The sequence below is a fragment of the Corapipo altera genome, unplaced genomic scaffold (genome assembly GCF_003945725.1).
Source record: "Corapipo altera isolate COAL_440 unplaced genomic scaffold, ASM394572v1 2c, whole genome shotgun sequence".
Classification (NCBI taxonomy): Eukaryota; Metazoa; Chordata; class Aves; order Passeriformes; family Pipridae; genus Corapipo; species Corapipo altera.
In genome coordinates, this window is record NW_020884923.1 from 2,581,273 (window position 1) to 2,609,039 (window position 27,767).

The following is a 27,767-nucleotide window of genomic DNA, read 5'->3' on the forward strand; positions in this document are numbered from 1 at the left end:
TTCATCCCAAGGGCACATCTGCACACTTGTGAGAAGGCGTGTCTGGTCAGCTGTTTCCACAGAGATGGCACAAATAACAACCAAGAAGAAAAGAACCTGTAGCTGCACATATGCTTTGGTGAATTTGGATATTAAGGAGGGTTTATTTGCTCCTGTATATTTGGAAGCTACATTTGGAAGCCCTGATGTGCCTTTTCTCCCATTCCAATGAAATGTCTTATGTTACAAGAAAAAGAAGAAACTGAATGTGTTAGATTTGTGTGCAAATTGTGTATTTCTTTATGAACACAAAGCTTTCTGCAATGCTGAGCTGAATTGTTACAGCTTACTACAGCAGATTGAATTTCATGAATACTTGAAGGTGCTTAAAATGATTTCTAACAAAATGCTGCTAAATGAAGTACCTGTTAAACAGAAGACAAGACAAAAAAAAAGACTAGAAATATACAGTGTGGCTGCCACTGGGAAAATGTCAGGTACTTGCTTCTTGTAGAAAATAGAACATTACTTAACTGATTTAAAATCCAGATAATTTTCCTTTGAAAAAATCAGCAGTAAGCTATTCAGGGGCTGGTGGATTTCTTTGTTTCTTAAGGATGGTAAAGATTTGTGCAGAGACATCAGCAAAGAGCAGCTTTCTGAGCTGTTCCCTGCCAATTGCTGACAAAGGCAGTCCTAATGAATCATTCTGAATTGTGATCATGTGCTACCAGCCCACAGTGAGCTGCCAAAGAGGAAGTGCAGCTTGTTTTCTTTCATTTTCTTGATTCCTATGCTGTAGGAAGATGAAAGGAGAAGGAGGAGGAGGCAACAGCGGCAGCCAAACTTAATAAATAATTCTGACGATTCCTGATATCAAATGGAGGCCCCAGAGTGGGACCCACTGAAAAATGACACCCTTCCGCCGACCCTGACGCCAGCTGTCCCTCCGTATGTGAAGTTGGGCCTGACCATTGTATATACTGTTTTTTATTCACTGCTTTTTGTGTTCATCTACGTTCAGCTCTGGCTGGTTCTTCACTACAGGCACAAGAGGTTCAGTTACCAAACTGTCTTTCTGTTTCTGTGCTTGTTTTGGGCCTCTCTTAGGACAGTGCTCTTTTCATTTTACTTCAAAGACTTTGTTACAGCAAATTCTCTCAGCCCCTTCATCTTCTGGCTTCTCTATTGCTTCCCAGTCTGCCTCCAGTTTTTCACCCTGACCCTGATGAATCTTTACTTCACGCAGGTAAGTACAGATATTTGATTGATTAAATCTGACAGAATGGTAAAGCAGTATTTTGTAAGAATCATGAGAAAAATGTAATTTACAAATCTACCTTGGCGATGCAAAAGCACATTTCAGTTGTTTAGTAGTTTATTTTAACTTTTGATCTATTTGCAAGTGATCAGTGTTACAATGAAACTGAAGCCTGAAGTGATCATTGCAGGAATGGCAATTAATATATCTACTGTCTATAAAATGTGTGTCATTTAATTTAAAGGTTTAGGAAAAAATGTATAGGACAGCTTGAAAGCTGGACACCCAAAATGCCGTTCTATTATTATGCTTTAGTTTTGTTGTTGTTATCATTAGACTTTATAAACCTCCTGGCTTACCAGACTTGATCTCTGTGTGCAGTCAGAATTGAAATTTCTAATTTTGCCAGCAACCCCCTTCCCATCCTAGTTTTTCTTAAGTTAGCTAGCAGGTTTCTGAGTGAGATTTCTATGTGTATCACAATTAAAACTGTTGATCAAGTCCTACTGCAGACCGAAATTTCTGTAATTATCAGTATTACAAACAGATTTGACTCTGGACCCCACTAAGTGCTAAGTGCTGTACAGAGATACACCCTCTGTTTCAAGGACTGTCTGGTATAAAGGTAAATTAACTGTACAGTGGGGTAAAGGATATAGTATCATCATTTCAGAAATAGCTCCTGAGAGTTTATCTGTGCCACTGACAGCTAAGGAGCCAGATGAATTAGGCTGCACAATGCTCCAGGTTGCTGCAGTTAGAATTGCTTGGAAATATTTATGGTGAACTTGGATATCTTGCACTGGGCTGCAGGGTGGGATATTGGCATGCTGAGGCAAAGAAAAACTGCTGGGCTTGCCTAAGATCACACAGGAAGCTTGCAGGAGGGCAGAGACTGGGTTCTCTATCTCCTCAATCCCACTATAGTGCCTGGAGCAGGATGCCAAGCTTGCACCCAGATGACCTTTGTCAAAGTCCACTTTCTCAGTGCAGGAACAGTTGGTCGGGAGAGCATCAGCCAGCCCTGGAGTACACCAGGCAGTGCTCAGGATGCTCTGGGAGTTGCTGTGTGCCCCAATTGGAACCAGCTTGGGATCTGGGTCTGGGTACTTCTTTAGTCCCCATGGTGTTTAACAGTGCTCTTTGGTGATGACAGGCCTATCAATTCTGAACAGCCTGTCTGGAGAGATGAGCTGCCTGTAAGACCCACCATCCCAGATGTGAAAAAGCAACAATGTAAGCATGACAGCTGTAAGAAGATCACTTGAGCTGTAGAGGGTATTAAATACTTAGAACCACGTACACAGTTTTGAGCTTGGGTTTGGTGTTCTGGATTCAGTGTCTGAAACACCTGTTAACTCATCCTGTTCCACTCCCTGGGACTTGAGATACATTAAGGGATTACAGGAACCTTTCATCTACATGCTACTCAAATCCAGCTCAGGCATGTGGTGACCTTTGCTTTATCCCATAGCTATTGTGTGAGTTATTTGATAACTGCACAGTTTCCCAGGGCCAAACGTCCATCATCACACAGTCCATCTCCATCATAGTGCTGGGATTAAGTCGTAGCCTTAAATCAGATCCTTCCCTCAGACACACTTGAAGGGCTGCCATGGAAGTCTGCAGGCAGAATGCAGCATCCTGGCTCTTGGCCAAGAGAAGCCGAGACCGGTGTGAGCACAGAGAGACACAGCAGTCTCTCATTAGAGTGTCAGCACTCAGGAGGCTTAGTGTTGTGGGTAACATTCATTTCGTCTGAGGAATACCTAAAAAGAGAGCACACAGAATGCACACATATGTTCTTTCAACTTATTTTTAGCATTGCTGTCTGATAGTATTCAGGAAGCACAAGTCAGTGGTTGGAAACAGAAAAAATGCTTAGGCAAATGTTCTGCCTTTGAGAGAATTCCTGCTTTGTCAGCCTGAGTCCTCATGATCTTCTTCTGAGCCCCTCTGCAAAAGAGTATAATAGTTACCTATCTTGAAGGCTGTTGTGAGTCTTTTGAAACAATATTTGCAAGACACATTCAGAGTTTGTGATGTGCATCAGAATCTTTAAATACTGTGAGCCACTATAGACAGGCATAAGATTACTATTGTTGTTTGCTGTAGAGCTCTTACTGTCAGTGAAATCTCGTCTCAAATATCTCCCCAGATGAAACAAAGCTTTAAGAAATACAAGCACAGTCATTGTAAAAATATAATATGACACAGAATAAGTGCACATACTTTTAATTCACTGCTATTAATTCTTTACTTCTAACCATTAAAAGGTGGTTTGTCTTGAAATTCAGCATCTTGTATTTAATGTGCATCTAGCTTTCCACAGTAGGCAAGCAAGAACTAGTGTGAAAGGGGTGGGGAGAGAAAATTTTGTTTTCAGTAATGGCTTATAACTTCACAGACCTGTTCAGAAACAACTTTTGTCCTTTTATTCTCTAGAAGGCAGGCAAGAAGGGTCTGCAGCTGTGTCTCCTTGCATGAAAACCTTGCTATTTCACTGGTGCTTAACTAGAGGGAAAGAAGTGAACTGTGTATAGGATAGGGATAGAGGACTGGAAGACACCCCATGGGTCTCTGGAATTTGCAGGTATTTATTATCTACTGTACAGCACCCACCATTTCTATATGTGGCACTACTAGGGAAACTTTCAAACATAGATGTGAGAAGGAAAAAAGTTATTAAAAAATACTGCAAATCCTCCTGGTCAAACAAAAACCCTCATTTGGCAAGTTCCTGAGGGTATTTTTCAGAATAATAAGAATAATAAGAATTTTTTCAGAATAATAAGAACCTTTGAACTTGACAGAAAGTTAGCCACAACTATTCTCTTTTTTAATAGGTATTCCAAAGCAATAGGGAAATTTTAGCTATGTTTTATGTGTAGCAAGAGAAATAAGCCCTGATGACATCAGCACAGTGGAGTTTTGTTCCCAGACTTGAGCATCAGCAGTTGCAGCAGAAGAAGCTGCAATGTGTTGGGGCACGTTGCTAAAGCAGGGGATCTGTGGGCAAAAGGGAAGTTAGAATCAAAATAGATTTAACCCAGAACAAGGGATCTTTGGATTAAGAGCCAAGTTCAGGGTCTTTTGCTACAGTTTTAATGCCCTGCTTAGGGCAGAATAGAAAAGGTGCTGCAGATATAATATTAGTTCCTCTCAGAAATCCCATACTGGAGAAAATTAATGTGATTTCTAATGAAATAACTGAATATATTAGAATCTATTAATCCTGTGTCTGTATTCATTCTCTTCTAAAGAAAAAATAATAATGTGACCTGTCTTCTCAAGGGGGTAGACCCTCTGTCTACTTGAAAATCATTAAAGTAAATCTCAACAGAAGATGAGATCCAGTGGCACTTCTGTAAAACAACAGCACTACAACAGCAAGTAACTGCACTGTATCAAGCCACAGCAGCTCCGTGATCCTGATCCATCAGATAAGGAGCCAAAGTGTGAATTTCCACCTAGAGAGACCAAAAATCCCATAGATATATTTGCCTTGCATGTGCAGCTTCCATGGGTTTATTTTGCTGCTTGATAACATATTTTTCATTTTAAAGTGGAAAAGACAGTGAGGATCCTAGGACTCTTTCGTTTATCTTCTCTGCCCCTGACAAGGGGAGACGGAGTTGAGTCCTAAGACTTTACAGTTAGTGCTGTGGGCAAAAGAGTAAAGAGGCTCTGGGAAACAAAATTAGTTGCCTTTTTTGGTGCATGTGAGGGGTGGGCAGAAGGACTTGCTTCACTTTGTCCTGTTTGCTCAGACTTCGCATTTCCCTGGGGAACAGAATACAAATGAAGCAGGAGGGAGGCTAGGATGGAGGGTTACAGACTCAAAGAACAAGGTCACGGCCAAAGACCGTGAGCTATAGAGGACACTGAAAATCCCAGACCTCTGCTGTGGCCAGGCACAGCAAACAGTTTGCTGGACTGTAGGTTTTATCATTAGGTTGGGAACTTCTCCAGGACCTAGAGAAAGTAGTGCTGAGCTAAAGAGGTGAGAGACTGTATGGGTGGAGAAGGGTTGGTAGGCAGATTTTACCCCTCCTTCCTCCTCCTTAACCATCTTCCCTTTTCTCTGGCATCCACATTGAGAAGCTTACCCTGCCTTCCAGGCAGAGCTGATAAAATCAGGGACTTTCAAATCAAGATAAATTGTACAGAATAAGACAGTTCAGAGGGGAGCTGGCCATGCCAAAACTGCCTGGCAGGGTGGGGTAGAAACAGCACAAGGCTTTCGGAGAGTTTACATGTATCTCAGTGGAACTGGGGTACATGTTAGCTCTGGGAGGAAAATTAAGGGAACTTCTCATACTCTAATTACTGAGGATAGCATTTCAAAAGTTCTCACCAGTGAGAGGACAGAGAGGCCTTTTTATTTAGAGAAATATTTATTTTTTTTTTAGTAGAAATGAATAAACCATGTATTATAAAGCTTATTATTAATTTAAAGCATGCTTTAGATGTACATAGAACTACACAGGGGTCTAACTACATATGGTAAAGCATCAGCAAATATATTTGCTTTAAAATGTTGTCCTTATTATTGTATCTACAGAAGACAAATTGCAACTGCAGACTGGCTGGCTGTCAACATCTGACATGAAGAATGAGATCATTTGACTTGGAAAATAATTTGATAGGAAAGCTATACATGAAAATTTACTGTGGCTGTCAGCCCCACAATCATCCTTGTCCTTTTAGGACTATTTTTACCAACTTACGGAAGAGTGAATGTGATAGTGAGTCATGTTGCCCATGTCTGTAGGCCTTACAAACTGTAGAGTTTAGAGAGCAGAGAGAAAACTTGCCTATTTTGGGAAATCTGAACCAAATGAAAGAATGAATATGGGAGAAAGAGAGAAAGGGGAAGGTGGGCCTTGGCCTAGAAGATACACAGGAGGAGAAAGGTACGTGTGTTGTTGATGAGGGGCTATGGGCCTGCATGAGGTTGTAGCAGATTTTCAGGGTTCAAAGAGAAGTTTGCATGGCCCATGAAAGAGGAAGAGAGGAACCATGTTGAAAGTAACTGGGAAGAAAAAGTACATGCTATGCTTCTTATAGGGTTTTTGAAATGAGAACTGGTGAATAAAGCTGAACTTCATTCCTGTGCAGAGGGCCAGCTGGAGACAAGTGCTTGTTACATACCTGAGGCTTTTTGGTAAGCTGAGCTGTGGTTCCTGTGAGTGTGACTTGATCAACTAGTACTGGAGGTACTGTAGAGGTTTGTGCCAGTGTCCCTTCCACTAAATCAGAGCATGGACCTAAAATTTCTTCAGGGAGATTTTCTTTTTCTTTTGGGAATATCTGACTTGGCTTTGACACCAGTTTCATTGATACTTGTAGGGCCAAAGTGGCTCCAGATTGATGTTCATAACCGTAGCTGGAACCCCCATCAGCTAAAACAACCTGGCCCTGTCTGCTTATTCTTCTGCCCAGCAGCTCTGCAGAGCTCTCTGCAATCGAGCTGCTGATGGGCTCCCATGCCATCCCCACTGCTGGGGCCTGGCAAAATGCCTTTGAGGTCAGCTGTTTACATCAGTTCCTGCAATGGGAATTTTCCCTAGCTGTATGAAGAGCTTTTTGGACTCCTTTTGAACTGCTGCAGTTTTCTATGCCAGACATATACCTCAGGGGAATGGAGGAGGGAGTGTGAGAATCTCATTTGAGGTTTCCAATCCTTTGGCAGAAACAAGGAGTCAAAACAGGATATTTCCCCTTCAAAAAACAAGCAAAGGGGTAAATACTTTTAAGAAGAAAAAGAAACCCTTTAGACATTAGAAAATTAGCAAGGATTTTCACTGAGTTTTTCATGTTACCGTTCATCTTCAGGCTCTCTGAAAGATTGCTTTAGAAGAGCCTGCCTTCTGCTTGCTGTTTATTCTATTCTTAGGAATAGTCTGGTTTGCTGGAAGACTTGCTTATATGACTCAGATATTGACTAGAAGCTTTCTCAACACTGCTGTGGGGAGGGGCCATTGAGCAACCAGTCTCTTGAGCTAAATGCCTGTTAAAAGCAAAAAGCTGCACCTACGCATGTAAGGTATATTGAGATCAGCTTCTGACATCCTTACTCCCACTGAACAGCCCTTTAATTTCTGACAATCACATTGCTTCTAGCAAGGCTACTCATGAACTAAGGCCCCATCAGTGTTTAAGCAAAGATGGCAGAAGTTGGCTGCCTGTGTTTCTGCCTAGCAGCGAATTGGTCAGAACTGTCCATATTGTAGCTTTCATTCTATACAACATTCATTTTTGGTACAATGTTTATTTTCTTTCTTAATGGTCATTTTTCTCTGATAAAATTCAGAACATTTATGGTTGACAGGTCCACCAAATATAGAATCACAGTAGCAGCTGTTTTGGTGATCTTGAATCTGGAGATCTTGCTGGATCTGCAGCAGGGTCATAGTATTTAGTTTTAACTAAGTTATCCATGGAGATTTTGCTGGGTAGTGTAGTCTTGGATTGGTTTATGTGATAGGACTGCTCTGTGACATTGTAGGGATGAGTGGATCATTGTTGGGGAACCACAGGAGATGGTATTTAGGAACTTGAAATTTTCTATGTTTTTTGAACTCAGAACAAATCATTGCCCGCTGGAAATTGCTCGTTTTTTGCAGTTCTTTGCAGAGGTTCTGAACTCTTCTGTTCAGTGCAACTCCTGAAAGCTGTCAAAATTAACGGTACAACATATGTGAGTAGGTGCTACTCACAACAGGTGAGGATTGTGGAATGGCCCTAGAGACAAGTTTTACTTGTTTAGTTTCATTGAGGTCAGGGATCTGTTCCCTCCTGCTTGCTCACAGTCTCTTCCAGAATAAGCAGGGTAGGCATTAAGTCTTGTACAAAAAGTATGTGGAAAGTGTTTTGAACCCCATGTCTTCTCTAAAAGTGACAGCTACTCTTTATGCACAGCAAAAATGCAGAATATTCACAAGGCTTCCTGAACTTACATACTTACATACAACTTCCTGAACTCCTGTGAGATTTCATGACCCAGGAATTTGGAGAATGAATCACAAAAATCTTCCATAAGGGATACTGCCAGATCTATTTGAAAACAGTATCAATGGTTGTAGAATATTTTTAGAGATTTTTTTCCCCAAGTTTTCAATTTTCTTCTCAGCCTGCTAAAAAGCTTAGTGTTCTTTGCTGCTTCAGCTAGTGCTAAGCAGGCCGATGCGTCACAAAAAAATTTCCATGTCAAGGCAGCTGTTTATGGTGAATAGAAGTTAAATGACAAGTTGTTCCAGGAGCACTGGAACAAGTGGAGCCTGATTTTCTCCAGATCTATGTCTCATGATTGACTTTGTTTCCATAACTGGAGCATTTCTTACAATATTTTGCTATGTGGAGTCATATTGGGTGGTGTGTAGAATCATTATGCAGGGCTCTCCTCACTGAGATCATAAATCAGATGCATTTATAGAGTTTCTTCTTTCTTTAGAGTAACTAATTTTTAGGAGGGTGATAAAGGATCATGCCTTTGATACTTCAAGTATTTTCCCATCAATTCTCTGACAAGAGTATTTTAAGATTAGTAAAGGACAGATAAACAGATTGACAGGCAGACACATGCCTACACATACATTGTGATCATGTAAATCCTGTTTCCTTGGGAAAGCATGATAATCATAGCAAATATTATGCAAATGTTACTAAAGGGCATGCAAAACCAGGTTAAATGGATAAGGCAGGATAACTTGAGGAGAAAATGATTAGGAAACAACACAGAATAAGTCATACAGCATGGGGGTTTTGTAATACTAGCAGTCAGTGTGCTTTGGTGTTGGTTTAAATGAACATTTGTAAGCTGAGTTCGTTTGGAAACCATGTAGCTTGTAAAAAAAGTGATGATGCTTTCCTGTAATTTTTTAATAAACAAGATATAAAATATGGTAGTATATTTTTGTCTAATTTGTGATGATGGTTAAACACCTGTGGCTGATGTTACTTAGCTACAGAAAACATGTCAGTATTTTGTCTTTTCTGTTACATCAAGTTAACTGCTGGGCCCAGTCTATCTCTGTAAAAGCGCTATATTGATGTATAGTGAAGAGGCAGTCAGCAGAAACCAAATAATACCTTGGAGGGAAATAATGAGTTTGGTTCTCAGTGGCGTCTTTTTGGCAATTGAGATAGATACAAATGTACATATCTAATTTCAGGCCAGGGTACTATGATGGGCTCTACACAGAAACAGAGCATCAGACCTGGTATGAGTTGGTCTGTGTGAGAGACATGGACTGCTAGGTTATGTAAGAGCCTATAATAATTTGCCTCTATGATTTTACTGGCATTGGTGCTCTTGTGAATACTGGTATAAAGGACCTTATTCCTAAGCCAGAATAAGCGAAAATAATAGTGTAGATAATTTGTGCACAAGTACATCTTGAACACTTGCTGAGTGGTTTTAATACTTTACTTAGAGCTTGCCTGCCATGGGCAAGCAATCCATGCAAATCTGTTGTGTAATGAAACCTGTCATTACATTTCTTGTGACCTGTGAGACACGATTTCTGTAGATCACAAGTATCTTTATCTACTGACATATATGCTATGTTTGATGCAATATTTTTTTGTTTTGCAGGTGATTTTCAAAGCGAAGTCAAAATATTCCCCAGAGCTACTGAAATACAGGTAAGAACTATGCAAACATTTAATGTGATATAGAAGAGTAGCCAAGCTCTTTGAGAAATGATACAACTTTTCTAATTTGTGACGCTCATGTCTCAGCTATTCATATTTCTATACCAATGTTTTACAGTGATGGTTCTGAGGTCAGCTTCTCCCTGTGACGTTTGGAAGACTGTGTCCTTTCCCAACACAAGGACCATTTTAGATAGTCACGTATTTCAAAGGCAAATATTTCAAATGCAAGCAGAAAACCCCCACCTGGGGATTTGTTTACATGTTCTTAACATTTGTATTGCTAGGTAAATTCAGATCCAGGGCTTTGGTAAAAGAAGCAGCGTGATGTATTTCTTTGACAGGAATGAGTGGGAGTGGGTATGTTTTAACACATGAGGTCAGTGGTAACAAGAGACTTAGAAGTTTTGGGAAGATGAGAGAAGGATTGTGAAGGGAAAGAGCAAGAGAGAATGGATTCAAACTGATGGTGTGTTTGGGAGCTTACAGATAACCTCCCCTGACTCCATATAGTTGAGTTTATGGTAGCTTTGCATTTAGGTGGGGAGATTTGTTTGACATCTTGTTGAGCAGGAGGAACTCCCAGAAAGTACTTGAAAGTACACCAAATGTCCAGAAAGCTAAGGAAGAGCTCAGTAAATTAATGCTTATTGTGGCAATGACTAAAAACCTCAGTTGGGCAATGTTGTTTCGGCAGAGGGGACGGAGAGAGGTTGTCACCATTCTAAAGGAAGAATTTACAATATGCATTCAGGATAGGAAAACAGAATAATTTGAAACTGAAATCTGACTAGTTACTTGCTGACTGTTAGGAGAACATAAGTACTGTATCAACAGGGCAAATATTAACATTGTCCTTGCCCTAGAAAGTTTGTCATCCAATTGGTTTTGATACAGCTGGAGGAGCAATCGTCTGGAGCAAGTACTTCAGGAACCATGTCTGGTATAACGGCAGTACAAGTGAGAGCAGGCTTGGAGTGGGCTGTGCTTGGTCTGGTGAGGGCATGGGACATGCAGGGTGTGATGGCTGCCTCAGGAGTGTGTACTTTAGGCTGAACCACATCTTTGAAACCCCCTTTGCACTCTGGTTTCTATGGGCAGGAAATCCAGGATATGGGCTGGGAGACAAGCACAGCACACACTAAACAGGTCCCAACCAGCTCCCAGTGCAAGTGTGCCAGCCCCTGGTGGTGCACATAGGCAAGAGAAACAGAGCATCGCTTTGCACAAAACGTGGGCTGCAGGTCAGGGTGGTACAGGACTGTGTGGACATGTTCCTGGATGGCTTTAGAGGTGAGAGCTAGAAGCTTTGAACCTCATCCATTACTAATATTTGTGTCAAGGCTTTATTTCTGAAAGCTGCTTGAAAATGTCTTTCTTGAGGCAAAGAGAACTTGTGATATTTAGTCAATGCCTATGAAGTGACTACATTAGGACCCTGCATGTAGCTCTTGGAATGTTTTCATTCCTAAATACTTATTATGTATTGTGACTGGAATTACTCATGCACAGCCTACTCTCCCCACAATAGCTCCATGTCCACCCTGACTCTTGCCCACTGCATTTCTAATACAGATCATTCTCAGATATGGTATAGTTTTTCTTTCTTATTCATCTCTGTTGGTAAAGGTTTTCAGTTGTATTTTGTTTTAATATCTAGATCTCTCAGCATGAATGTCTAAAAGAGCATATAAATAAAATCGACCTCACTTCCTATCTTATACTGGACAATCCAAGTGATGTAAGACATGCGCACCCACAGCTGAGGTCCTGAACCTTAACTGTAACAGGCTGGTGAAAGATGACTGACTCACAGAGTGGTTTGGGTTGGAAGGGACCTTTAAAGATCATCTAGTCCAACCCCTGTCCTTTGGGCAGGGACATCATTCATTAGATCAGATTGCTCAAATCCTGAGGGAGAAATGGGTGATGGATCATAGAAAGATCTGAGGCTTACAGACAGGTCAGTAGTCTGTACTTACCAAATCTGATTTTTCTTCATTTCTGAATTGACACTCTGATTTCCTCCACCCCCTCCCATTTACTTTAATAAGTATCAGACTTTATTGCCTGGTGTTTGCATTTTGCAATAGATAATGGCAACACAAATGGGACAACTGCAAGGTAGGACTGCAGTTTGTGTATTGACACAGGTGTCAGAAATCAGAATTATTTTAGATACAAAAAAAATTGATAAAATTCTATCGGGAATCCAGAATTTTAAGCAAACTTTACTCATCACAGCCTTCATGATGTTAGTAAAAGAGCTCAAGGTAAAGCCTGTGCCAGCCCAACTTGATATTTAAACAGTACCTCTGCATGTCTCCCTGGGCTTGGGTATTTCTTACTGTCACTGGGTTTGGATGAGGTTTGCTCTGCTATGTGTGCATGTGCAAGCCTCAGACACTGCATGGTTTTAGAGGAAACCACATATAAAATGCAGTAGTTACAAACAGATTTTCCTGTTAAACAAGGGAAATCTCACTGCATTTATCTGAGGTTTGATTTTAAGCTCAAAGAAAAACTTATGGGTGCCTCCAGCCTGCCATAGAAAAGAGAACACTCTGGCACATGCCTTCCCCAGCCAAACCAGATTACACACAGCTCCTTTAAAGGGACTAGTCCCAAAGTGGTGATTAGGCACAATAGGCTTTTGAACTTTTGCTTGCACTTTTGCTGGTGCAATCTGGAAGCACCTCTCCTGTCCCGCTTTTCTGTTTTCTAAAAAACTGCCTATGCTTCTTAATGCCTTGTAGGTGCCCTTGTAGCTGAGCTGTAAAGATACTTTCTGCCTTTAATCTGCAGCTGCTGAGATCCTAAAACTGCCCTGAGACACCCTGCATCTCCATCAGTGCTTATTCATAAGTTCAGCAACAATACTTCTATTGTCAAATCAAGCAGCCGTTTCCCCGGACACATCATGTTAATAGGGGGGCTGGGAGATCATTATGTGAAGAGCTGCACAAGTGACTGGCCATGACAGCTCACCCTGGCACGTACGGGAATGTGTGAACAAGAGAGCATGACAGTGCTTTATTTTTGACTAAACTCTGTCAAGGAGGAGCCTGGCTTGGAAACCTCTAAGCCCTTGATAGTTGCAAACCAGCTTGATGCTACATTCAGGCATGCAGACTGTGCTGCAGCAGGAGGTCCTTCTGACTATGATGAGCAAACAGAGAGCATGTACTTACTGTTGCACAAGCAAGGCAGCATGTAAGAGTGTACCTTTCCTCACAAGCCCAAATTCCCACCGGAAGAGTAGAGATGAGACTGTTAAATAACCTTTGAAAGGGAAAGGAAGATACTTGACCACTATTTAAAGACTTTGAGACACTAATAAAAGCTGTAAATGTACCACCATTACAACTGGGAACTACATTGTCTGGAGGAAGCCATGTAAGAGAGGAGCTTCAGGACTGCAATGCTTCCAGCATTAGACTATGAGGTTTGAAAAACTACATTCTCCTGCTGCTTATCCCAAAAACAGAACCCTGCCCTGGAAAGTTAAGAATGAGCACAATCTTCCCCTGAGAGGGAATTTCCGTTCCTGGCAAGGAAAAATCATCATCCTTGCTCACTGCCAGATATAACCATAAAGAAGGGCATTGATTCACAAGCAGTGGTTTTTGGGCTTTCAGTTCCCTCTGTTAGACATTTAAAAGGTCTCAAAGATATACACCCTCCTTTCTCGCACTCTGAAGAGAAGCCAGCTATGCTTCAGCTTTGTAGCTGCATTGATGCTAAACCAAAGAATTACAGAATCACAGAATATGCTGAGTTGGAAGGGATCCAAAGGATCGCCAAGTGCAACCCTTAGCCCTGCACAGGACCATCACTGAGTCACACCATGTTCCTGAGAGTATCATCCAAACGCTTCTTGAAATCTGTCAGGCTTGATGCCGTAACCACATATCTGGGGAGCCTGTTGCAGTGCCCATATCCAACCTAAACCTCTCCTGGCACAACTTCAGACCATTCCCTTAGGTCCTGTCACAAGTCACCACAGAGAAGAGATCAGTGCCTGCCTCTTTGCTTCCCCTCACACGGAAGTTGCAGACTGCAATGAGGTCTCCCCTCAGTCTCCTCTTCTTTTTGGCTGAACAGACCAAGTGACCTCAGCCACTCCTCATGTGGCTTCCCCTCAAGGCCCTTCACCATTTTTGTCGTCCTTCTTTGGGCACTCTCTAATAGCTTAATATCTTTCTTGTATTGCAGTACCCAAAACTGCACACAATATTCAAGGTGAGGCTGCCCCAGTGCAGAGCAGAGTGCGACAATCCCCTCTCTCGACTGGCTGGCGGTGCTTTGCCTGATGCCCCCCTGGACACCAGGGCACTGCTGACTCATATTCCACTTGCCATCTACCAGGACCCCCAGGTCCCTTTCTGTGGCACTGCTTTCCAGCATCTCATTCCCTACTCTGTCTGTATGTCCACGGCTGTCCCTTCTCAGGTGCAGAATCCAGCACTTTCCCTTGTTGAACTTCATATGGTTGGTGATTGCCCAGTCTCGAGGTCTCTCTGCAGGACCTCCCTGCCTTTGAGGGAGTCAACAGCCCCTCCGAGTTTTGTGTCATCTGCAAACATGCTTAGTATCACCTCCAGTCCTGCATCCAACTCATTTATCAAGACGTTGAAGAGCACAGGGCCTAAGACGGAGCCCTGTGGAACCCCACTAGTGATTATAAATGAAAAGAATATGAATGTGTGAAAGAAAAAGATGCCCACTGGATAAAGTATTTTTAAACAATCAGAACTGGATTCCTCAGGGACAATCTGTATATTTGCTGTCAGCCAGATTCCAAGTTCCCAGCAGGCATGAAAAGCTATGGCCAAAATCTCTTGTTCAGTGACTGCAGATTACGAACCTTCTGAGTAATTGCCTTGGTCAGCAATGATAAAGTCAGCAAATACCTGAGATGGAAACATGCCAAAGCTCCCCGGCCTGTGTAGGAGTAAAGAGGAATTAGAAGCAGCTTTCCTGGAGTATGTGGTATACTCATATTGCCAGGTATCAGTGATGAGTAGACGGGAAAAAAAACCAGATGGAGAAAACCAGTCCAACTCCTGGGCTTATGTTTGTCATGTTTCTGTTCCAGCTCTGCTTCTGTGGTCATGGAAATGAACCTTTCTTTAGGCAGTGATGGCAAAATGCCAACCCAGAGTCCATATGCATAGTTAAATTTATTGATGTCTCTTTCAAGAAGTTGACTGTGACCAAATTATTTAGGAAAAGGGAGGACAGAGAGAGATGCTAGGGAACCAGTAACTCAGAGATTTTTCCTGCTGTTAGACACTTCCCTAATTTAATACTAAATCTGATGGCAAACATCAGCAGTCAGTGATGCTTCTCATGGCAGCAGTGGTATAGTAAATCCAATCCATGGTCAAAAACAGTCCATTCCATGTAATTAAACCTTTTGAAAGGTTTCTCTCGGCAGTGAGTATCCAGACGGCTTATGCTGTGTATGAAGTACACGCTCTAATTACATGTGTATTTAAAGCAGTTTTTAAGAACAGTGCTGTTGTATTTCTGCTGCAAACAGTCTTGCACATTTTGCTGCTTGATATTAGTTTTTGTTTCATTACAGCTTGTTGTGTAACTGTAAAAACATGTTTGAAATGAGCTAGGCTAATCTCTCCAGCAATCTGGAGCACTTTGATTTGGGCTCAGGCAGCTGGTTACTCTGTCAGCTGTGGCAGCCCAATACATGCAGATTTCATTGCTCAGAATGCAACTTTTGTCTCATGACTGACACTTGCTGACCAACGACACTAAAATTGTTTTCTCCTCGCTCTCCCAGGTTGCCCCTCTACCTGGCTTCTCTTTTCATAAGTCTCCTCTTCCTCTTGGTGAATTTAACATGCGCAGTACTGGTGAGGACACAGAATTCAGAAAGAAAAGTCATTGTCTCTGTTCGGGTGGCAATTAATGACACGTTGTTTGTGCTGTGTGCTGTTTCACTCTCCATCTGCCTGTATAAGATCTCCAAGATGTCTTTAGCCAACATTTACTTGGAGTCCAAGGTAAGGTACATTTTCAGTTCTTTTCGAGTACCTTCTGAGAGACAAGGACAGTGTGATATAAAGCCACACAGTTCTTTAGATTCCCTGAGAGTTGGAGGCCTTAAACTTCACAGCTTGGCCAGCCATCCTATTCAATATATGAATTAAATACTAAGTGGTGTCAAGGGAGCTTTTGGCTAGCATTAGAAATCCCAAATATTTTTGAGGCAGAGTTTGTAGAACTTATTGGCTGGAGTATCTCACAGTTCTTTTTCAAGTGGATACTGCTTTCTCCAGGTCCCTCTCTGAAGACCAGTTTATTTCAGTATTGCTAAATAGAAGTGGCCTATACTTTGGGATCCTTCAGCTTGTCAAATCATTGATTAAGTTAACTGTCTAGGGTAGAAGCATGCTGAAGATAAGCCAGAGAAATATGAATCTCCCTTTATGCATTTGTGTATTGCCCTATAGATAATGAGAATATGTTTTAGAAGACTTAATACATTATAATTTAGCCAACTGGGGAGAAGGGGTAAAAAGTTTTCCCTATTACTTTACAGAACATTCTTTGAAGAAATAATGTTAATTTTACAGCTTTGAACACATTAAGTGGTCAAGGAGCTGGGTGGGATCACATGAGCATGCAGGATTTATTATATAATCAGTGAAGATGTTTTGTATCTATAAATAATGAAACAGGGCTTTCAAAGGTCCTTGCATTTGCAGTAGACAGTTAAATCTTAAATTATTAGTTTAACTAATTGCCATTACCACAACGAACCTTTGAAAAATGTTTCAGCTGTTATTTAGAAAATCTGATAATAAAATTCCTCTCTCCATTTACTTAATCCGATGAAATAAGTACATTTCCTGTTTAATCAAATCTGGCCGTACTGCACAACAACTGAAAGTTCAGGGCTGAATAGAAGATTTGAAAACACAGCTTAGTTTGTTTTGTTTCTTTCAAACCTGTCATTTGCTGACCAAAGGGCATGGGCAATGGATTATTTTTACTAGTAAGAAGAGTTTTTCTGCTCCTGCAAGTCACAGAAATATAAATCTCTGTAAAAAAGCAGTGTTAACCTAAGGGAGGCTTTGGTAGACTACTTTGTTCCATTTCCTCCTCCTGCAGGAAACCCAATCTTCTTTACTTCAAGCTATTTCACAAAACCAAAACAAAATCTTATATTGTTGCAGACAGGAAAGGATAGAAGACTCAGCTGAAGAAAGTTTGAATGTGGAAATGAGAATCAGATGGTGCTTTGCTCCTTTCTGCTGGCCTGAAATGGGAGTTCCTCTTGGGGATTTCCAGTAGGGTTTGACTGCACATACTTTAGGGATACAGATGGCTGGAACTGGCAGTGAAAAAACATCCTGCTTTTATCTGTTACTGCTATGCCAAAAAACTAGCTAAAGAAGAAAAATCCATTCTCTGCAGTGATACGACAGAAATAATGTTGGAAATAAGGCACGCTCTGTGGTGCATGAAGATAGGCATCAGTGCTTCAGTGCTGATGGCCTTTTACTTGCATCTCCCATCTGCTGGCATGTACCATCCGACCACATGTGAAACCACATCCATCTCTGTGACCTGGCATGGGGGACCATCCTGGTTCTCTGTGCCAAGGCAGCGACTGCACCAAGGAGGTGCACAGCCCTGCCCCTAGGTGCTGACTTGGGCCAGCTCTGTGCTGGCGAAAAGCATTCTTTTGTGGGACATGCTACCAACTTGGGGCTCCCCCTCTTCTCTGCAGCGTCCTGTGGCTGAAAAAGGATTCCTCTGGCTTTACTTTCACTCTTCCTTCCCTAGTCCACTAAGTATATTTGACTGGCAGCAAAACCAGGACACTTTTATCCCCTTTTTTGTATTTGGTGGGATGGAAGTTTGGTAAATCTCTAGCATATTTAACTATTAACTATTAAAGAATGACAGCTATGTAGGGAAATCTATTCAGGGAAATACTGACCCCGTTCTGCTCTTCACTTCTGCTATCCCCAGTCTGTAAATGCCACTGACTGGGATATGGTATGTGCCAGTCAGCAGCTTCTCTCTGCTCTCTCACCCTCCGTTTCCATGACAGCATCACTGACTTATTAGTGTCGAAGGAGAACAGAGAAGTGCCCAGCAAACATTTCCTCTTTGAGGCATTTCCGGCTTTCTGGTTTTGTCACAGCTTTCACCACTGCCTACTATGGATCTGGCTTCAACTGCTGTGTAGCAGCAGCCTCTTGGCTCTCTCCTGTCATGGCTGCAGGTTGTGGCCTGGTGAGAGGTGATAGTTCCAGCATGCTGTAAGCAGGAATTCAGAGACATTGACTGCACTGGGGATTCTGTAATATTTCTGAGCTTGACTGTTTCCTGAATCAATGCTATTTTGCTGGGAAAATAGGCAAGCTAGTTTTATGCAAGCTTTTCTGATTAATCCCTGAGCTACTCAACTTACACTCGTTGGGAAGTGCAGACTGAGGAACTGGCTTGACAGAGCCGCAGCGGCAATAGCCAGCAGCACGGGTGAGCAGCAGTGGAGCCCTGGCAGTCTCCTGAAGGCCAGGAATTCAGGACATAGTGCCTTAGTGACTTTCCCTGATACTTCACTAGCTATTCTACTGTGTCTGATCTACCTGCTACAGCGCTTTGGACCTTTGCTGCTTGGCTGGAAACCTGGAAGCAGAATGTGTGAGCAGAGGGAATAGGATGCAGACTTTCCAGTCTCCAGCACTGGTATAAATAATACTGTGGTGGGAGGAGCAACTTGTCTCTTGGCCTCTCTCTCTCTCACAGAAATGAGAGGAGCCCGTCCTCCTTGTGTGGGTGTCTGCCAGGAGAAGGAGAGGGCAGGGCTAGTGAAGCAAAGGGAACTTGCTTCTAAAAGCACACAGAGCTTTAACCCATCTTCCCTCCTTTTGCTGGGCACAGCACTCTTCCAGAGCCAATTGCAAAAATGTTGAGCTTCTTTCAAAGCCAGTCACATTTTTGTACATCTGCCTGCTCTGTGATCAGCCTCATACAGATTCCTGTAGCCATGGCTCCTGGATTCCTGCCTTTCTTCCTGCTACAACTGCTATGCTGGTTTCTCAGCCCCAGGCAGTGACCCGCTCCACATGACACAGCCGTCAGCTATCTCACTTACTCCTCTCACTGATGATTAGGCTCTTTTCGCTTCTCAGTCGAGTTTTCTCTCTAGGGCTTAGGAACTGTTGTGATTTCACACTTGTAGTCCCATCCCTCCCTTTGTGCTCAAGCTGCCACTGAGACTGCCCTGCCATGGTCATTGCCCATAGGCCATGCTTCCACTTTGTCTGTCCCCTCTGTGTTGACATTAGCTAAGGCAGGATGTTCTGTTCCTGTCTGTGCTGTGTTTAACTACTGACTGTTATGACCTGCTCTGTACTTAGGAAAGAAGAACATAGCAAGTAGTTGTAAAAAGATGCAAGGTTGCATCATGTTAGCTAGCCAGCACCTGATACAGGATGCTCTGTAGCTAATGCAGACCTGAAGGTTGAATTCTCTCACTCCACCTGATACCAAGTGTGGTTCTTACGTGTTTTCATGGCTCTGAAAATAGCACTTGTTCACTAAATTGTAGGAATTAGTCACAACCCATTTTGCTAAGGGCTGGAACTGCTACAATTGCCTGGAAACCACTGTACCGACAAAATACAGGAATATACATAGTATAGGATATACTGACCAAACAAGGAGAGGAAAAAGTCAGTTGCATTAGACAGTGTGACAACCCTCGAAATCCATGGAAAACAGTGTTGTTCTCAGCTTCTCTTATGGATAATAACCTGTGTTTAAATCTCTTCCAGGGCTCATCTGTCTGTCAGGTGACAAGTATAGGAGTGACAGTTATACTACTTTATACCTCACGAGCCTGTTACAACTTGTTCATCCTATCGTTTTCCCAAACCAAGAAAGTCAACTCTTTTGATTATGATTGGTACAATGTATCAGATCAGGCAAGTATGAAAATATTTGCTGAGAAAAACTCATTCTGTATGTGATGATTGATTTCTTAAATGCCATGACAAGAGGAATAAATATATTCAAGTTCTATTTTTTTTCTTTTATTCAACGCCCTAAGATTGTTTTGCTCCAGAAATGCAAATTTCTAGTAATTTTGGTATAAGGAGTATAAAAACTTTAACTCAGTGCTAAAAAAGAAAGAAGTAATGACCAGCCAAATAATTTTTTTAAAATCAAGTTTTTATTTACCTTGATCTTATTGTCAAAAGAAAAAGAACTCTTTATTAAAAAAGACAGGTATCTTGTCCATTATTTCTGCTTGAAGAAGCAGAAAAACAATGCTTAATTCCAGTGAAATGCTCAGTTCTGAAATTATCATAAAACCTCCCATTGCCATCCAGGCTGTGGAGCTATTTACCTTGATTCTGTCATTAGCATGATAATTTCTGTACTTTGAGGATAAGGCTAAGATTCTTCCTAACCTTTAATTGCAAGTGACAATTTTGATTGAAAACTAACAGTGACAAAAACACTAAAGGAAATAATGGGGGATTTTTTCTTGAATTTTATGAAATTTGGACATTTAGCTTCTTTCTCTGCTTTGAAACATATAGTTAGGTCCCAGTATTTTTCCAGCTAGGCTGGAAGGCTAGGCAAAATGGCAGGGCTGGGTCTGAATCATGAGTATCTTTTCTTTGGCCTCAAAATCTCAGACACTTGATGTCTTCCCACTCTCTCAGCCAGCACCTGCAGACAAAAAGCACTGTTCCCAGCCGTTCAAGGGCCTTGTATTGCCAGGGTGACCAAGCAAACCTGGAGCCATTAACAACTTTCTGTTAAGCAGTAGATAAAACTGTAATTCAGAAGTAGGTAAACAGAAGGATAGGGTTGCCCAGGGGACCTCGTTATGAGTTAGTTGAGCAGGGTCTGTCAAGGGACCTCTAATCAACCCTGCTGAGGTGTGGAGGAGGGCAGCTAGGAGTTGCCAGTCTGTGTAATTAAAATACACAGGTTTAGGCAAAAGGGCACTAGGCTCTGACTTGTCTCCTGAATCAAACATTTTCCCTCTTCTTGAGGCCTGGAGTGTTGCTGATGCTCCTGCTGACCCCTTGCAGGGGACAATTCTTGTGCTGATTCCTGCAGTCTGGAGCAAAGGGGTTGGAACTTTATGGCCAGACTACTTGTCCTGTTTCTCCGGTGGAGACAGAAGTTGTTCATAGGGAGCTCAATGGAATGCTTTTGGCCTTGGGCCACTACTATATTTTTTGAATGTCTGTTCTGACTTGTGACATTAGAGTTGCATGAATTTTGGAGTAAATTATTTGAACTATATGTAAAGGGTCTGGAACGCAGGAGCAGGTACTCAATTTGCTACTAGAATCAAAAGTAACTTTTAAAATTACAGCCCAGTTTTTGTACTTTGGTATAGCCTCAGGTCACCAGTCAGAAACACCCTTTCCTCTTCTGTACAAAACACATGAAAGGACAGGATTTGCCCTCTGTTGCTATAGGGAATGGTGGAAATCTAGAAGAAGATCAAAGGTAATGCTACAGTAACAGCAGGGTTATTCAAGCTTACAGTGTGCACCAATTTGAAGAGAGCCAACCCTTTCACTTTTAAAAGCAATGCCCTTGAACATTGATTGTTCCTTTACTATTATTCCCAGCTGGAAAAGGACTGGAAAACTAGTTTCTCATTACTGGAATTTGGTTACTTAATCAAATGGTTGCTTGCTGGGCTTTTAGACTGGGAAGACCCTTGTATTAAACTTTGATTTTGCAGAAGGAAAGATAGGAGGAGGAAGAAAGGTAGAAGGAAAGGGAAGTCATGTACCCAAGATAGCATATTGCTTTTTCTAGTATGCCTTTAATCATTAGCCAGGTTAATGTGACTCTACTGAATGGAATTTCTGGTCATACTGTCAATCATTTCAGCCACTTAAATACAGAACTTCATAAGAAAACACGTTGCATCCTGGACCTTTAAATGAGCTACCAATTTTATTTTTAAACACTTTTCTCTTTTACTTTTCAATAGGCAGATCTGAAATGTCAGCTGGGAGATGCAGGTTACATAGTATTTGGAGTGATCCTTTTCATCTGGGAGCTCTTGCCTACTTCCTTGGTTGTGTATTTCTTCCGCGTCCGAAACCCTACAAAAGATCTAGTAAGTGGAATGTGTTAGGGTATTTGTTAGTGTAATGTCCAGATAAGTCTGGAGGGCTCGGCTTCTGAAGGAGCTTTTGTTTATTTACATTCTGATTTCTCTTTTTCAAAGTGTCCTTGACAGAATAAAAGCAATCCAAACTTCCCACTTCTTAATGCTAACTCCTCATGAAAGAAGCTCATCAGATTTACCAAGGAGGAAGGCAAGGTGTTTCTCAGGCATTTTACCCTAAAAATCAGGAGCCTTCTTAAATTTAGCGACATCTTTCCCTAAACTTAAAAGTTTCTACAGCACTTTACTGGAGTCAGTGGAAAAGGAGTTTGTTATCCAAACTTGGCATGTTTCATCACATAGCAGTGAAAACCGTTGTGTGCTAACTGTTCAATGGTATGTGTGAAATAAGAGACGGAATTATTTCAGCCATGGAATTGTTTCTAAGTCAAAGAGCAGTGGCCATAACAAGCACTTAGTGACTTTTTGCCATTTAGCAGAGCAGAGATTAAGGTGTGAGTTGTAAGCATAATTCCCTGTAAGTATCCTTAATATCTAGGTAGTTAATATATGGACAAGCATCGTTTTATAGCTGTAGGCAATGTCTCCAGGTTAGCATAGGACATGCTGGTTGACAGGCACGTGGGGAATACCAGTCCTGCGCTAGGATGACTGAGGTAGTGTCTCTCTTTGTGTAGGACAAGCCAAATCAAAGCTAGTATTCCCAAAAAAAGATGTCAATGGTAAACACATAAGTAAGAGAAGCAAATAATCAAATAACTTTTTGGACAAGGTGATGGTTTTTATTCTCATATGAACATTTCAGAGACAATGATGAAACCAAGCTGAACAAGAAAGTGATACCTGATGTTGCACTAAGAAACCCCAGGGACTCCAGTGTCCATCACCAAAAATACCTCAGCCCCACTTCTGCTTAGGACAGGACAACTGCCAAGACAAGAAATGTTTTTAAGTATAGCCCAGTGGTGCTGCTCTTCTAAAAAGTGACCACAGAGAGATCTCATTTTATTTAAACTGAGTTTAGTAAGGCTAGACCTGGTGGACAAGTTTGGATGGTGTGTGGGAGATCATAAGAGCATGAAAATAAGGGATGTGGTCTAATCACTCCTTTCAAAAAGCTGATCATATGAAGACTTGGAATCCTACTCAAATAAGAGTTCAAATGGAGTCAGGCAGTATTCTCACAAGTCAAAGAGCACTGCAGTAACACATATAACATTATATTTCTGCACTGTGATTTGCAGAAAGCCTTAAATCTCCAACTTCATAAAGATACAGTTCAGAAGAGCCAGTCAGTGATATCACTTCTTTTATAGGTATCTTTTTTAGGGTAGACATTATCTGTGGTATGTGTTAGGTCATCTATAGATTTTTTTTCTGCATATGACAAATATTAAGAGGAAAACCAGAAGCAACATTAGAATGAAACAAAAAAATTAAGAGACTGTAGCAAGGGAAAACCGAACTTCAGTGTGAGGATGCCACAAGAGGGAGACCAAGGGCCGCAGGACTTTAGGCTAATGCATTCAGGAGGCTGTTAAGTTAACGGTTAAATTAATACTTATTGAAAATACTTAGTCAGAAAGCATGGTGTTAGAATTACAACAAACCCTCCTTTAGTTAAAAAAACCTTAACAACAACTTTGATTTAGTAAAAATCCAAAATATTCTTTATTTTTAATAAGGAAAAACCCTGAGAAATAGTTGTTCTTAGGTTTTATGTTTCATTCAGGACTTCAGAAACAAAACGTTTGAGTAGAAGCATCCTGCGTTCAGCGTTGTTCAAATGTGAGGCTCCTTTCCACAGACGATTATAGCCTAGAAAGAGCTGTCTGTCAGCTTTGGTGCTTACACAGGGTCACTGCAGCGTGTGGCCCTTTGCCTTTCCCTACCTTCAGTCAGACAAATGTTGTAAATGGGCACACGACAGAGATGTACCTATCTTTACTTCACCTCTATCAAAGTTAATTAATATCTAAAATAAAGGGGGAGATTAATGCTCTCCTACCTAAGGCCAGAGAGAAGATGTCTTCCTGGCTTATCCACAGGTGCAGGGAACCCTGTTCCCAATGGATGGAAGCAGTGGATCAGTGGATAAGGCTCAGCTGGGTTCTAGATGTTCCTCTGCACTGTTTCCAGAATCAAACTGACCTTTTGAATCTTGTATATCTTTTGTTTTGATTGATAGGGAAATAAAAGGAAAATGCTTTGTAAATAAAGGAGTTACATGTACACCCCTTTCTCTGTTTTATTAAAGGACCTGACCTTGGGTTTTGACCCTCACAGCACTATAGAGTAGATACTGAAATTGCTCAGTGAGGTCCTAAGGGATTTTTCAGGCACAGTTTCACCAAGCAGGGTGCCAAGCTTCAAATCATCCATCCCTGAGGCAAGGGACATAAGGCAGCAGGAGAGAGTGTGACCAATGTGGGAGGTAAAATCAAATCTCTTAAGGTGTTTCATATTCTTCAGCTTCTCAGCTGCTTCCCTACTGCTCACTTCAAGCCAGCTGGCTAAAAGCACAAAGTGCCAAAAGATGAACAGAATTCAGCAGACAGATTAAACGCAGACTGGAGGGTGGTTTCAGAAATGGGTCATGTGTTAAAAAAGAAACGAGGATAAGGAAAAGCTGTTGAGATCAGTAGACTATCACTATACTGATAGAGACATATAGAGAATGCAAAATTATTTCTATTGTGTACAGCAAATGTTAAATTGTCTGCTTTATTTTGGAAACCAGGAGGTAAGTCTGCAGTGACTTTTAGAAGTCAAGCACCAAGAAATTTACCCATCTGGTGCAAGTACTGACTGAGGTTTCCTTTCCCTCAGGCCAATGCAGGAATGGTCCCAAGCCATGGCTTCAGTCCCAGATCTTACTTCTTTGACAACCCTCGCAGATATGACAGTGATGACGATCTAGCGTGGAACATTGCGCCACAGGGGGCACAGGGCAGGTGAGATACAAGAGAGAACTGCTTACTTCCTGAAACAGAAACTGGAGGAGGAACAACTCTGACACGCTGCAAAACACTGATGTAAATTGTCTAGCTGCAATTGTTGCATAAATGCCAGGGAGGGCGAGGGGAAGCAAATGGGGAAGTTGTACTGGAAAAGTAGCACTGAGTGACTGTAGGGATCATTCACAGGAATGAAAACGGTTACATAATTTAAGAATGGCAGGAGCATGCTGTGCTTTGAAAAATGCAGGTCGGATCTTTGGGTTGCATGTTTCACCCTCTGTTTCTTCCAGGAGTGGCTTTTAAGAAGTGCCATTTACTCATTCAAGTGTTTGAGCAATGCAGCCTAGAAAAACAGCTGTCTCCCTGCTCAGGGGGAGCAGGAAAGAGCTCAACAGCACAGGCAGCAGCTTGTGATGGTGGCAGTGAGAAGCCTCTCAACTTAGGTTGCCCTGTAACATGGCTAAACGTCTTGAGGGTTACCTGAAATGAAAGGAGTATTTGCTTTCCCACATGCTGAAAGCTTAGGAAAATCCACCTAACTGCTGAAATCCCACACCACCCAGAGCTGGCATAAAAATTCAGTTTGAGCAACTGGGAGCCAACAATGATAGCACCTAATTCAGAGAAGGAAAGGCACTTCCAGGACTCTGTCCTGTTTTGAAAGGAGGCTCAGGCATTTGCTCTTCCTGTATCTACACTATGCTAGGAGTAGATTAGCATAATCACTCATCTTAAAATGCCAGCTAACTTGTTAATCACAGGTTACATACCCAGATCTAGTTCTTATCACTCATTTAGCTAAGACTGTCTGGTCACTGTCTCTGAGCTCAGACTACGGTTCAGTTAAGTTAAATACTCACTATTTGCAATTATCAATCATCCTACCCCTGCATTCATTAGTTTTTCACTTAGTAACTAGACCCATGAGGATGCTGGAGGTGCTGTTTGCCAATCTGGTATCCAGCCTAGAGCTAGAGGCGCCCTCCCCTCCCACACAGAGCCATCAGGGAACCAGCCACACTGGTAACATGCACGGCCCCCGATGGGAACCAAGCCAGCTACATACATTGTCTCACACTGCTCATGGGAGAAATGCCAGCACCCCAGAGCTGCTAACCAGTCACAGTCCCTTGGGCACGGACACAGGAGGTTTAGGTCTGTCACTGACAGGCCTCACAGTGCCAGGACTTGGCAGGGATGAACGGCATCATTTCTGGGATTTTCAAACACCTTCTGGAACAATGAGTCAGAAAGGAAAGGGTCTTTAGTGAACTGGGAGAATCAGGAAACACATAATAAGTTGAGAACACTTGAGCCAAAATAATTAACAGATCAGAAAAATAAACGGCTGCCTGAACCCCTGGTTGGGGGTATATCTTATTTTTGTACTTCAGCATGAAAACCTCCTCTATGTGATTTGCATTTTTCCCACAGGTATCTGCAGAACTAACCAGGTTCTAATTAGTGCCAGGCACTAATTCTTCTGTTTTCTTTCTAAGTTTCTCTCCAGACTACTACGACTGGAGCCACCAGAACAACAGCTTCATGGCTTACATAGGATCCCTCCAACAAGATCCAGCACTGGACACAGACCGGCCAAGCCCTGTATAACATCAATCAACTACAGCATTCCAAGACAAAACCGATATTCTGAAAAACAAAGCTTAGCAACTTTTCCTCACCTTTTGGTTTTTAGAAGCGTTCCTATGCACAGATAAATGAAGAACCTTGCCACGAGCTTTCCATAGTTCAAGGAGAAGTATAAGCTAATGATTTAAAGTTTGAAGACTGTTCCAATTAATACCTTGTTCCAAGCCATGGTGTTTTTGGCTTTGAATAGAGTTGTTAGAAAGTATAATTTAATCATTTTTATGCTCATTTTAAAAGAGCAAATTTCATGAAGTGAAACAGCATAATTATTTTCTAAGTATTTTTATTTTTACACTGTGTATTAGGTTAGAAATATATGATTATGATGAATATACTGTAAACACATGAATGGGTTTTTCAAACGCATGACAGTTGCAATTCTTACATGCACATAAAAGCCTGTAAGGAAAAAATACCAACCCAATTAAATACTGTATTTTCAAGTTATTGTTAAGTTCTCAGAGCACAATTTATTCCTTGGATATCACTGCTTACTCAGTGTGGCATGATAGTTGGAGGCTAAAAGTCATCTGTACACACTGCTTTCTTCTAATAAAGTAGGAAAACTGTATCTTGTCAGCAGATCTAGGGACTGTCACAGAAGAGTAAAGATGGGCATTTGCTCCAAGTGGAGCACTGTGAACTGCAAAACAGCCTGAAAATGTCTATGTTTGAAAAATTAAAGTTATGTGATCCTCTCCATCAATTAGATCTAGGTGTATTATGTAGAAGAGTAAGTCAAAGGCCTAGCCAGGGAGAGGGATATATCTAACAGTATGTACCTGCCTAATTATTTATCAAGAACCCAGGAAGTGCAGTCTGGGAATAGAACAAGAGCCAGGAGTATGTAAAGCAAAAAAACCTGGAGTGCACCTTTCTGCTTAATGAGCAGAAGGTCAGCAAAGCTGTGCTACAGCCTTGTATCTTCAGGGGTAATGTAGTGGGTTGTGGTGGAAATGCTGGATAAATACCATTCCAGGATGCAAAATTTGCACAGAGCAAGCTTGGAAGTAATTATTACTAATCCAAGGCAAACAGAAACCCTGACTTTACTTCAGGTCTTTTTATTGTGCCCAGTGCTTGATGGTGAAGAACTCTGCATCCC

General features: G+C 41.7%; 1 protein-coding gene across 1 annotated transcript; it reads left to right on the forward strand.

The window, feature by feature from the left end:
- Positions 1-709: 709 nt before the first annotated feature.
- GPR137B (G protein-coupled receptor 137B) lies at positions 710-27,109 on the forward strand. Its single transcript, XM_027657264.1, is given in 8 exon segments — positions 710-1,228; positions 9,840-9,889; positions 15,702-15,924; positions 19,717-19,866; positions 21,912-22,040; positions 24,882-25,006; positions 26,523-26,648; positions 26,650-27,109. Coding segments are annotated over 8 exon segments (1,203 nt in total). The 5' UTR covers positions 710-859; the 3' UTR covers positions 26,681-27,109.
- The last annotated feature ends 658 nt before the right edge of the window (positions 27,110-27,767 follow it).